General features: G+C 38.0%; 1 protein-coding gene across 2 annotated transcripts; it reads left to right on the top strand.

Moving 5' to 3' along the window:
- The first annotated feature begins 4,679 nt into the window (after window positions 1-4,679).
- emc10 (ER membrane protein complex subunit 10) lies at window positions 4,680-11,360 on the top strand. Of its 2 annotated transcripts, XM_074655916.1 has the most exons (8): window positions 4,680-4,832; window positions 4,994-5,060; window positions 6,791-6,903; window positions 7,558-7,671; window positions 8,154-8,338; window positions 8,639-8,732; window positions 10,460-10,557; window positions 11,030-11,360. In XM_074655916.1, the coding sequence occupies exons 1-7, from the start codon at window positions 4,740-4,742 to the stop codon at window positions 10,544-10,546; spliced, it is 753 nt and encodes a 250-aa protein (XP_074512017.1). In that variant the 5' UTR covers window positions 4,680-4,739; the 3' UTR covers window positions 10,547-10,557; window positions 11,030-11,360. The 2 variants fall into 2 exon arrangements, with proteins under 2 accessions (XP_074512017.1, XP_074512016.1); XM_074655915.1 differs by lacking the exon at window positions 10,460-10,557.
- The last annotated feature ends 647 nt before the right edge of the window (window positions 11,361-12,007 follow it).

Raw genomic sequence — 12,007 nt, 5'->3', positions numbered from 1 at the left:
AGAACTCCTCAGCCAGGAATAAGCATTGAGAAATAAATCACATCAATCACATTTGGCAGAAACCTGCTGCTGCTTCTCTTTTCATTCTGGTTTGACACGTCTTAGTTTTGGGCCTCTTCTGGCCAAAACCCCAGATAAGTGGAGTCACAGACCTTCTGACCTTTAGTTGACTCTTTGGCTGTTAAACAGGCAGTTGGCCACTGCAAACTTTGTTAAATTACTAACTGGAGCCAGGATCCGGCGAACGCAGGCCCACAGAAGTAGAACAACGATCCATGAATTCTGGTCTGAAGGCGCCACATATTGGAGCCATGTGCTCACTGAACCTGTTGAGCTCAGGGAACGGTGCTAGCAAACAAGCCCTGAGTCGCTGCCATGTATTATACGAGGAGAAAATGTCTCTGCAACCCAGAGCTGTGCATGCTCCCCATTTGGTATTTGGTGCATTCACATTGTCAAAATGGATTGTCTAGTTCAGTGCTAAAATGCATCTAGATCTGATCCCACGTAGGAAGCTCTAAAACCCCCAAACCATTGAGAACACATTGGGTTCCAATTATTAATCCTTCATTCAGAGAAGCTCCTCAAAATAATTGTGCATTCAAATGTATTCCTCCATTGACAAACGGCAAACCAATCAAGCTTCCCAGACACACTTTGGTACAGTAGATGTGCTTACAGGTTTATGGAGTCAGAGGCAAGCGATCAAACCACCACTGCAATCCTCCTCTCCAGTTTTACAGCCAGTACTAGCCAAGTGTTTTCTCTGCTCAGTAGTGGTCACAGTTTCCCACAGATAACAAATAACATTTTGAGCAGCAAAGTCAAATCTGATCAAAAGAGGTCTGTTGTTACGTTCACTGACTTTCCTCTGGCTCTTTTGGAAGAGAGCTGTCTCTCTCTCTCTCATTGTGTTTTAGGTCTGCCACGGCCCTCTGAGTGCCTGAATCACCACCTGTACTTCATTTACTGCATTTGTAACTGTTGGAACTTTGATAGTACCTCAGCAGCGTTGAGTTTTGAAGAGGGGGGACCAGCTTTGGATGACGAAGGCTAATACAGTGTTTCCCACAGGATTTTGAGAGACTGTGGTGGGTGACCTCAGACCCTAGTGGGGTCAGGAGTCATGCTCCCCTGGAAGAAAATTCTGAACATTTTAAAGTTAAATGCATCAATCTGGTGCACTTTGAGAGCAAAATGACGAGGCTAGATCTATGAAGAATTTGGTGATCAAGTCAACAATTTAATCATAAAGGTTATATGGTTATGAATGTTAATGGCAAAAAGTCACACAGCATAAGCATGGTAAACGAGACGGGGTGTCGACATCGCCATAGACCCCTCGCACAGAGGACAGTCCGCCCCGGTTGACAGTCACGCCGGGAATCCTGTCCCTCCCCACGAGGAGAGAGGGCGCACTTCGCAGTAGTAGAACTCCACGGCCCCGGGCAACGGCAAGGTCCAGCGAGGGGTGCTGTAAAACTCAAGGTCTGGCCTTTCCATGCAGACCTCGGTCGCGGCGCACCGGACGATGCGTCCGGCGAGTGCCAGCCCACCAGTTGAGAAGTGTAAAAATATTTTTGGTTCATTATGAAACTGTAGCGGACTGGATGTCAGATCAATGTGATTTCATTTGAGTTAGGCTACACATGGTTGATTATGATTGGATAAAGATCCACACTCTGCTCCTCCGACTGCAAAATGTGGATAAATATATTGTTTTTTTACCGTGTTGCAATATAGGGCCATTTAAGGGGATACAGTGATTCGTGACCTTAAAAAGAAAGTGGGACAAGGCCGTAAAGTAGGGGGGCCAGTGGCACCCTTATAATACCTCGATACATCTCTGTAAACCCATCCTTTGTGTTTGCTGAATAATTGGTCAGAGCTGCTTGATTAATGAGTCTTGGTAACTTTTAGAAGGCTTGTGGGTTCTCTGCCATTTGTTTCGCTTCTCCTGTTTCTCCTGTTTTGTGGCTAGTTAGGGAGCTTCGTATTGTCTTTCTGTTTTGTTTTTTTGCTCAAAGTCTTTTTATTGGTATTCTGTACAAAATCCAATAAATAATTGTATAAATAAATTATATATAATATTTTATGTTACTCCCTGTGTTACCCACTGAGCAAAGGTCATAACAAGGTCGTTCTTGTAGCAGCAGTCCATCCCAGCTGAAGACACAACATGAATATAAGATGCTGATCTTAGTCTTGATAAGTGCAACTGCTCTGTGTGACTCAGTATTTACTCCTTAAAGGGACTTTTAGGTAAATAAAATGCAGGCTGAGGTAGAACATAGAATGCTGACTAAAGAATTTAAAAACACGAGCAACCCTCTTCATCACAGGACATAAATATGTATTATTCAGCTGATAAAATGGCACTTTTAGAGGCCTTTGGAGAGTGGTGGGGGTGAGAGGATGGTTGGGGGTCTTTTCTGGTCTGTTAGCAGCCTCTGCTGGCCCTGGATGTGTCAGTGCATCCAAAATCAAGGGGTGATGGATATTCACAACACTCACCTGCTTTGTAATGTCAAGGAGAGTGAAATGGTGTGTTTGACATATTGTGTTTGGGCTGACAGATATTACAGTTTTTCTCGATTGTTTACACACATTTTCTGAAAGCATGCCTCATACTCTCAGAATTCTACACACAAATCAAAAAACACACACACAATGGGCAAAACCCCTCAATTCTCCTGCAAAATGAAACTTTACATTCAAAACAATGTTATTTCTTCTCAAAATGGTATTTTGTTTTCAAATGACACACACAAACCATCATATGAATAGACATTTATAAGAACCAGTTGAACACTGATGTGCTCAATGTAAAACACTATGATGAATGGAAAACACTTCTTCTCCATTCATCATAATGACTTAGGCCTTTTTTTTGTTCAGTGTTACACTTACTACAGACAGCACATACATAAGTGTGTTGTAAAATATTTTAGAATATTGTTTTTATACTCAGAACACACAAATACACGGTAACAAATATATTTTATTTTCCCCACAAAAACAATGTACACAGTGTACATCCCAACCAACACAAAGTTGCACATACAGTGGTCTACATACAAAACAACAGAGGAATTTACTGTATACAGTTACAGTAAAAAAAAACGAAAAAAAAAACTATGCTGCATCCTCTCTTCTGTTTCGGTCTGGCCACAGCACCTCATCCACATCACAAGCAATGTTTTCCCTTTTATGCTAAAGCTCTGATTGCTAATTGTAACACTGTGTGACAGGTGTTTGCCCATGTGATGAGTCAGTGTGCATAGTAGGGCAATTGACTTTAGAATTTTGAATGACAGTGTGTTCCTTGTGAAAACGAGATTTTCTTCATGAAAATTGTGCCAAATGCAGAGAATTGTGTGTAGTGTTTTGAAAAAAGTGTGTTTTAGAACTGCAATTTGAGTGTAAAGCAGGAATTGTGCTTGTAGTTTAGCAGAATTGGTTCAGGGGGTTGGTGCATGAGTTACATGTTGTGGTCATTGTGTGTCAAGTACCAGTATTTGTGTGTAAACAATTGAGAAAAACTGTAAACCACATATATTACAGTAGATAATGCTCTAAATATAAAGGGATACTTGGCCGTCCAAAGACAAAAATAATATGTTAGGCCAAATAGATTAGTACACATTAGTTGTTTGGGCATTTAACAACTTAACGTGTCTTTTAAGTAAATTATTCATCCTGTTAACAACCTTCTGTGCCAAAATAGAGCAACACTAAGCTGACATTTAGACAACCCAAAATAGAAATCAGAGCCTTTTTAATTCGTCAAGAAGAAGAAATTGCACACGAAATTGCTGCTGACACGTTACAAGACAGCAGCACACACAGACCTGGTTCATTAGTTGCATTCTGTCAACAGACAAGGAAACAACTGTAAACACCAAAATGCTAAAAATACAAATTCAAAGACTAATAGGCTACTGTTTCTGTGCAGCAGCACTGGCAATAGAAGATGAGATGACAACATTGACATGTTCGAAAAACTGACAGAAAGTGAAAAATAAAGTAAGTTGACATATATTGAGAGGTATGCATAAACAACATGCACACAAACTAGGTCAGCACATACCTCAAATAGCTCAGGATACACAAAATAACTGTGTGGATGTGAGTTTTGGGTTGGAGTGGTGAAGCCGAATTTTAGGATAAAACACACACTTTATTGAAACTCAAGAATTATGATGCATATCTTAAAAATTCAGGTGAAGTTTTAAAGCTAAATGAATGATTAATGTTACATTTTAATCCTACTTATTTACATAAGCAAACGCTTATGAGCATTTTGAAACTCGGCTTTAAAGAAAAGAAAAGAAAAGAAAAGAGAAGAGAAGAGAAGAGAAGAGAAGAGAAGAGAAGAGAAGACAAGAGAAGAAAAGAAAAGAAAAGAGAAGAGAAGAGAAGAGAAGAGAAGAGAAGAGAAGAGAAGAGAAGACAAGAGAAGAGAAGAGAAGAGAAGACAAGAGAAGAAAAGAAAAGAAAAGAGAAGAAAGGAAAAGAAAAGAAAGGAAGAGAAAAGAAAAGAAAAGAAAAGAAAAGAAAAGAAAAGAACAGAGAAGAAAGGAAAAGAAAAGAAAAGAAAATAAAATAAAAGAATAGAATAAACAATTTACATGTCATGTATCTTAGAGACTTTTATTATGAAAGAAAAAACACTCCGGAAGTGCTCATGTTATTGTCGTCCGCTTGACTTCTTCTTCCGGTGCTTTCAATCTGTCAAAATGGCTCGTCCACTAACATTTAATATTGCTGTCGTTTCCACTGTTTTATTTGTCGTATGCACTGATTTTGTACGTTGTAATAATGGCAGAAGGGTAAGTGTGAAATTATATTAATTTAACTAATTTAACGCATTTGACTGCGGAGAGAGAGAGAGATAGCACCTGTTAGCTTAGCTTAGCTTAGCTATGCTAGTAGCATTAGCATTAGCTGTGACTCAATGAAAGCTAACTGTATTTTCTGTTTTTATCTTCAGGTCGGGGATGTCATGGAGACTGAATTCAGTGGTTTCTCTGTGCCTCTTGAACACTCATTTGAAGTTGGTGAGAAAGTGTTAATTATTATTAATGTTGTGATATTATAATAATGATGTTAAGCTGACTAAACAGCGCTAATGAAGAAACCCACACACCAAACCTCATTCAACAAACAGTCAGTTTAGTCTTTATTGATGTATATATATATATATCTATAACTTCATTTTCATGGTTCAACATAAGTGGAGAACTGTACCTTGTTCTCTGTAATTCGGCATATAGAGTAAACTGCAACAACATTTAATTTACATTTTATATATTTATATAATATATATATATAATATTTATATAATATTATATATATAATATTTATATATATAAATATAATATTATATTTATATATATAAATATAATTTTATATATATAATATATTTATATAAATATAATATATATATAATATATTATTATTTATAAATATAATATATATATATTATATTTATATATAATATATTATATTTATATATATATATATATAATATATTTATATTATATTTATAATATATATATAATATATATATATATTATATTTATATATATAAATATATATTAATTAATTATATTTACTTTACACTATACATCCTATATACCACGTTATAGACTGCACATATGTACATATTACATTTATTTATTGTACATACTACATTTATTTATTGACGGACTGTACACACTATGTTCACTCATTCACTCTGTATTTTTTATATCTATTATTGTTTTTATCATTTTTGTATACCTTTACCTCTCCTGTGTTTCACTCTGTTTGCTGATGTTGCTGCTTTGACACCTGAATTTCCCTCCGGGGATTAATAAAGGTTGATCTTATCTTATCTTATTTGATATTAATACATATCTATATTTATGTAATGACCTTTTTATTCACAGCAGACATTTTGACTTGTCATAGCAGGAAAAACAGATTTCTCAGCTGCATTAAGTGTCCCAATGAGCTATTCCAGTGAGCCAGCATCCACAATACCAGGACCTCCCATGGAGGAGCCATGTTATTGAATACACCTGTCCTTTTCCCACTGCGATCCATCCAAATGTCTGCTGTGAAAATAATAATAATAATAATAATAATAATAATAATAATAATAATAAATGTATTTATATAGCACTTCCCAAAACAGATGTTACAAAGTGCTTCACAAGACAATAAAAGCAGATAAATAAAGTAAAAGATATGGTAACTGCTAAAACAGAACATCAGACAATAAAAGCAGATAGAGTAAAACAAATATGGTAACTGCTAAAACAGAACATCACAGAACATATCAATAATAATAGAAGTGGTAAATTGTAGGACAAGTTGATAATATACAGTATGTATATATATATAGATAAATGTGTATAAATGTACACATGCGTCCAGAAACGGATGTTTACATACATATATTTATACCCAGTCTTCTACTTATAGGAATGCTATCCTAAAAATATTGCGTTTTCAAAAGTTTTTTAAAAGTGGATACAGAGATAGATGATCACATCTCTATAGGCAAGTGCATTCCAGAGTTTGGGAGCCCTGACAGCAAAAGCCCGATCGCCTCTCGTCACAAAATTGGACCTGGGAACAGCAAGAAGTAGCTGATCAGATGATCTCAGACCACGTACAGGCGTATAGGGTGTTAAGAGATCCATTATGTATTCTGGGGTCAGACCAAGTGAAAAGGGTCTATTCAGCTATTCATTCATGCTATCTGCTCTGTTCTTACTGTCTGTTGTCCTCCTTGTTTCAGATGATATAGCAAAGTTTCGAGTGCGCGGAGCACTGGTGTTGAAAGCTGGAAGGGAGCCCAGTGTCTCACTAAGTCAGAGTCAGCTATCAGAGGAAGACCGAACCAAACTGAAGGTGATATATATGATGGGGTTTAAAATATGTGAACTGACTAGTACTGTAGTTAGCTGTGTCAAAATAATGATTACCAAAATCACACAGAGGTGGTATGATTCCAGTTACGTTCTTAGCTCCCAGGAATTAATCATATTAACTGTCCCCAAAGTCCGTACTGAACTGGGGAAAAGGGCATTCAAGTATGCTGCTCCTTCTTCTTGGAATCAGTTACAAATTACCTGAATCATGAATGAGAGCTAGTCTCACTGAATGTCTGGAAGTAAGCACATCTGGCTGTATATGTTTTGGATGCTGATGAATGTGTTTTCGATACCTTATGATTCTGTAATTTGCTCTTCGTCTTTTTTTTATATTGCGATGCTTGTTTTATGTCTGTAATCGTGTCACTGTGCTGCTGCATATCTTGGCCCGGAAACTCTTGAAAAAGATATTTTTAATCTCAATGAGTCTTTACACCTGGTTAAATGAAGGTTAAATAAAAAATAAAAGGGCTTCAACAGATATTACACATTTGTAATTAGCATTTATAAGCAGATTTGAGTCATGGACATAAAATCGTGGTCAGAGAGCCAGAGGTCATACAAAAGGATTTGAGTGTGAATCAGCAAGGTATGGTGTGAATTTCTAACGTCTGTTTGTTTTGAACCTCAGGAAGTGGCTGCGGTGGACGGTCTGTACAGAATCAGAGTACCTCGTGTTTTCCTGCAGGCAGACAGACAGACCGAGCGGCAGCTGGAAGGTTACCTCACAGCATTTGTCAGAGCCGTATGTATTTCACTTATCATCACCAGGATATAATCTTCACTAAAATACTAACTTAAAATATTTTTTGACTGAACCTACTAGATTTTATTTTTTGGTTAGCCAAAGACAATAAAGTTGTATTCTATTCTATTTTACAGCCAGCTAATTTTTTGGCCTTTTTCAATGTCTTAAAATGTTAATGCATAAAAAATATATAATTGATCATATATATAATATTCAATGTTTCGACTATAATTCTATTTCAAGCCGTGTGTAACTAGATAACCCAAATCTCTCCACATAAATTAAGGATGCGTAAGAATAAAGATGAATTCAGACTTGTGTAAAATCTGAAATATCTAGCCAGAGTTAATTCAATAATTCAATAATTTTCTAAAATGAGTGTAATATTGATCTAATAGACTGATATAAATGTGGGTGATACTAACTGGCTAACAGTGGTGTAACTCTAACATGAACCTTTATTCGGCTCTGATCCTCAGTGTGCCATGGTTGAGTCCCATCTGAGCGACGTCATCTCCCTCCACACTGACGTCTCTGGGTACCTCATCGGCGTCTCCATAGTGACGTTACCCGGAGCCTGCAGGGGCACCGAGGTTGAGGATGAAGTTGATCTTGAGGTTTTCAACACCACACTGAGCGTCATGGCTCCTGTCAATGCACCGGGGTCAGTCCTAAATGATGTATTCATGTATTTTCATTTTTCTTCCTTCCAATCTTGACTGTTTATAAAGCTCGCCTGCTTACGGTGGCACATTGTTAGCATCCATATCCGTTGCTGTCTGTATTAGTGAAATCCTCTTGGGAAGCTTTTTCAGATGTCTTTGATTCAGTTCTATTTGCCTTGGCGTAGCGGCTTTACACCATTTCCCCATAGGTAGAACAAGTCTCTCTGCACTGCTCTGCCTTTCAAATACACTTTCTGTTCTGGGGTTTGTTTGAATACTAATTGCCAACTCTCTTCCAGACCTGAGACGGCTCTGTTCCTTGAACGAATGGAGATGGAAACTGAGAAGAAAGGGAAGAATCCACAAGAGCAGAAATCTTTCTTTGCTAAATATGTAAGTACTGAAAACTGCTGATAAGGCCAGCAGGCTGTGCCTAAAGATATACTCTGCCTTCAGTAATTAGGCTCTGATGATTGCAATGGCCCATATAGTTAATGGATACATGAAAGTGCTTATTAAGCTCATAAATTTTTTTTGCTCCCATCAGACCCACCATAACTTTTTCTATGCATGCAGCACATGTTAAAATATACTATGTAGATATTTTTTGCCAATATTTGTGGCAGGAAAGTAGGAATGTCTCCTAAAAAGTGGTTGCACATTTGTTAGTTTGTTCTTTCCCTTTTCACTTTGTGGTTTATCAGGGAAAGTACCCGTTCTTGTGTGTGTGTATATATCAGGGGTCTCCAACCTTTTTTCCTCTGATAGCTAATTTGACAAAATGAAAGTGGCCGAGAGCTACTCATAGCACCAAGTTTTACATCGCTAATAGCAGACTTCATTTTTGTCTTACTTTTATGGTCCTTTAATAACGTGTCAGCCACCACAGTCATCGCCCCTATTACATTCCCCCTATAGGAGAAGGTTTGTTTGTGTTTTGTTAGGATGTTTGACACTAAACAAAGCCTCTGTTGCTGCGTTGAACCTCTTTGTCAGTTTGGTAAACAGAGACTGTTGTCTTTTAAACGTTGTTTTCAACTCCTTTACCGTCTCTGCTAGTAGACTGCTACCAGCCGGTGTTGTGTTGAATACTGTTTCCCCCTACCTAAACCTGAACCAACCCTTATCCCTAACCCTAACCAAGGGGGCTGCTATCATTTTGACAGGAGGGAAACGCTATTTGACGGGGGAAACCAACTTTGACATAACACCCGAAAGTCCCATGAAAAGTTACCATGGTTACATCTCTTAACGACTGATTCACTGGCACCGCAAATGAAGACCCACACACATTTGTCATTCACATTTGGGGAAAAAAAACCTCTGTTACCCATTACTCATGTAAATAGTATATATTTTGCGTCACTCGTTTAATTGACATGTGATTGGCAAATAATAATTTTGTGTCAGAAGGGGGCGGGATGTCTGTGTATTTTAATTGGATAGGAATTGTAACAGGTTTATAAAGTGACTTTGTGTCATCAGATTTATGTACATATTCTTTGAACCTTTAGCGAGCCACTTAGAAACGGAGCTACTTGTTGGAGACCCCTGGTGTATAGGTAACCATAGTTACCACATTATCTTGTAGGAATACAGGCTGCATGTCGCTTATACAGATCGGGAGATCGCTTTCAATTTATGCTAAAATCATTTATATATTCTCACACAGTCCTGTGGTTGGTCTGCTTTGCTTTCACACAGTAAACAAACTGCACCAGAGTCCGTTCGGAACTGGCCCCAGACCCCCCTTTTTAGGTGGTCTTCGGCCCAAAAAGGGTGGTACACACCAGAGTTTGACAGCTGTCACACCAGCCCAAGCCCAGCTCTGTACAGCTCCTGCCATGCTATCATAGTCATCCAACATTATCCTGCCCACAAAGTTACATTTTAAAATTTAGTAACATGAAAATTTGTCGTCTCTCTGACATTTTGAGCTGTCGGTTGGAGTCAGCTCCGTGTTTTTGAAACATTCCCGCAGAGAAGCCGGGCTTGGTTCGTCTGAGCTCTTTTTATGATCTCTGTGCTATCCTGTGTATTTTTCTGTGTTCAGTGACCTGTGTTGACTCTGTGCTGCATCCAGTGACAGTGTGCTGACTTGGTGCTGTGCTGTGTTGCAGTGGTATTTGATTCTGGGAGGTGCAATCTTCCTCATGGTCACCAATTCAGCACAGCCCCCAGCAGGGGGAGGCAGAGAGCAGAGCTGATTCCCACTGAAGTACTGTTTTCTTACTTGTGGCTTGTTCTGTCCTTCTTCTTCCTCTGTCAATTTATCTATTTAACTTCTAAGCAACATGACCAACTAAACCAACCCCCCTTGTTTCCCTCTAGTTCCCTCATTTCCATTCTTTAAGTTTTTTTTCCAGGTTCAATGCCAAATACATTCAGACAGACTTTTCCTTAATTCAAATGACTTTATATGACGGAGCCTCCATGCTAAACCATCAAGAAATACTACATTTTAATTGTCAGTGTGAATATGTTGAGCATGTGTTTGGTGTTGATCCTGAGGTTTCTTCTTTATTCTTCACACTCACCCACTTTTAACTTCTCTTCTGTTCAGAAAATAAATAGATGCTAATCTGGGATGACCAATCTGGGACTGATCTCTGTGATCACAGTTTAAATTTGTTGCCTTTCAAACAAATATTGTTGTATTTACTTCCATTTTTCTTTCTTGTCCTCTCCAGTGGATGTACATCGTGCCGCTCGTTCTCTTCCTCATGATGTCTGGCGCTCAGGACCAATCAGGTGGAGGAGCCGGAGGTGGAGCAGCCAATGGAGGCGGCCGGTGATCAACACACAACAGCTTCTTCTTCTTCTTTTCTTTTTGGTGAACATTTCCTGAACAATAATTCTCTTGAGCAGATTTTAATTGCTGTACATAATGGTATTTAAGTAGGATAAATGTCTGTCACACACACACACACAACTTAAAATTGTACAGCATAGAAGAGATATTGTGCCCTGCAGATGACTGCATTTTTAATACTTATGTGAAAATAAAGTATTTATTACTTGTCCTGCCTTTTTTGTATGTCACTCAGTCTCAAGAGTTTTAGACTCAGCCGCAGGTCCTGTTTTACTCTGAGGCTCAAATTTAGTTGTAACACCAGAAACAGTAGGCAAGGCAAGGCAAATTAATATATATAGTACATTTCATACCCAAAGTGCTTTACAGATTAGACTAGATTACACAAGAAACGAATAATAAAAGCAAGCAAAAGCACACAGAAGAAGATTCTGAAAAAGTTGATTCGGTAATATAAAACTCTAAATGAAATAGACATACAATAGGCAGCAGTGTTAGTAATCAGAAAAAGGTCTGATAGTGAAGAAAAAACAATAATTATGAGATGCCTACATATGTAAATAGTGATTAATCATGATTTTTAGATGATAATATGCCCTTGAATGAAATTAAATAAAGTCACATGAAAGTGTTGGCAGTGTTTTATCTTTTAGTATTTAACTTAATGGTTCTTTCTCCTGCACACCTGCTACACAGAAAACACACATTTCATTGCTGTTAACAGAAAGAGGTGGCCCAACTCAAGGAGGCCTGTGATGCAAACAACTAATTCCAGTAAACAATGGCCTGTCCATGTCTGGTTTCCCTCACTGAACCACTTCTGTGTCAGTTTGCCACATTTGAACTGGAAAGCCTC

This window comes from Sebastes fasciatus, chromosome 13 (assembly GCF_043250625.1).
Source record: "Sebastes fasciatus isolate fSebFas1 chromosome 13, fSebFas1.pri, whole genome shotgun sequence".
Lineage (NCBI taxonomy): Eukaryota > Metazoa > Chordata > Actinopteri > Perciformes > Sebastidae > Sebastes > Sebastes fasciatus.
Note: the sequence above shows the minus strand (reverse complement) of the source record. Positions and strands in the feature narration are given on the sequence as shown.

Excerpts from the sequence above, each read along its gene's own strand:
- emc10 (XM_074655915.1), top strand. The coding sequence starts at position 4,740 with ATGGCTCGTCCACTAACATTTAATATTGCTGTCGTTTCCACTGTTTTA. Across the intron at positions 4,833-4,993 it reads GTTGTAATAATGGCAGAAGG|GTCGGGGATGTCATGGAGAC; the intron begins GTAAGTGTGAAA and ends TTTTATCTTCAG. Across the intron at positions 8,339-8,638 it reads GCTCCTGTCAATGCACCGGG|ACCTGAGACGGCTCTGTTCC; the intron begins GTCAGTCCTAAA and ends ACTCTCTTCCAG.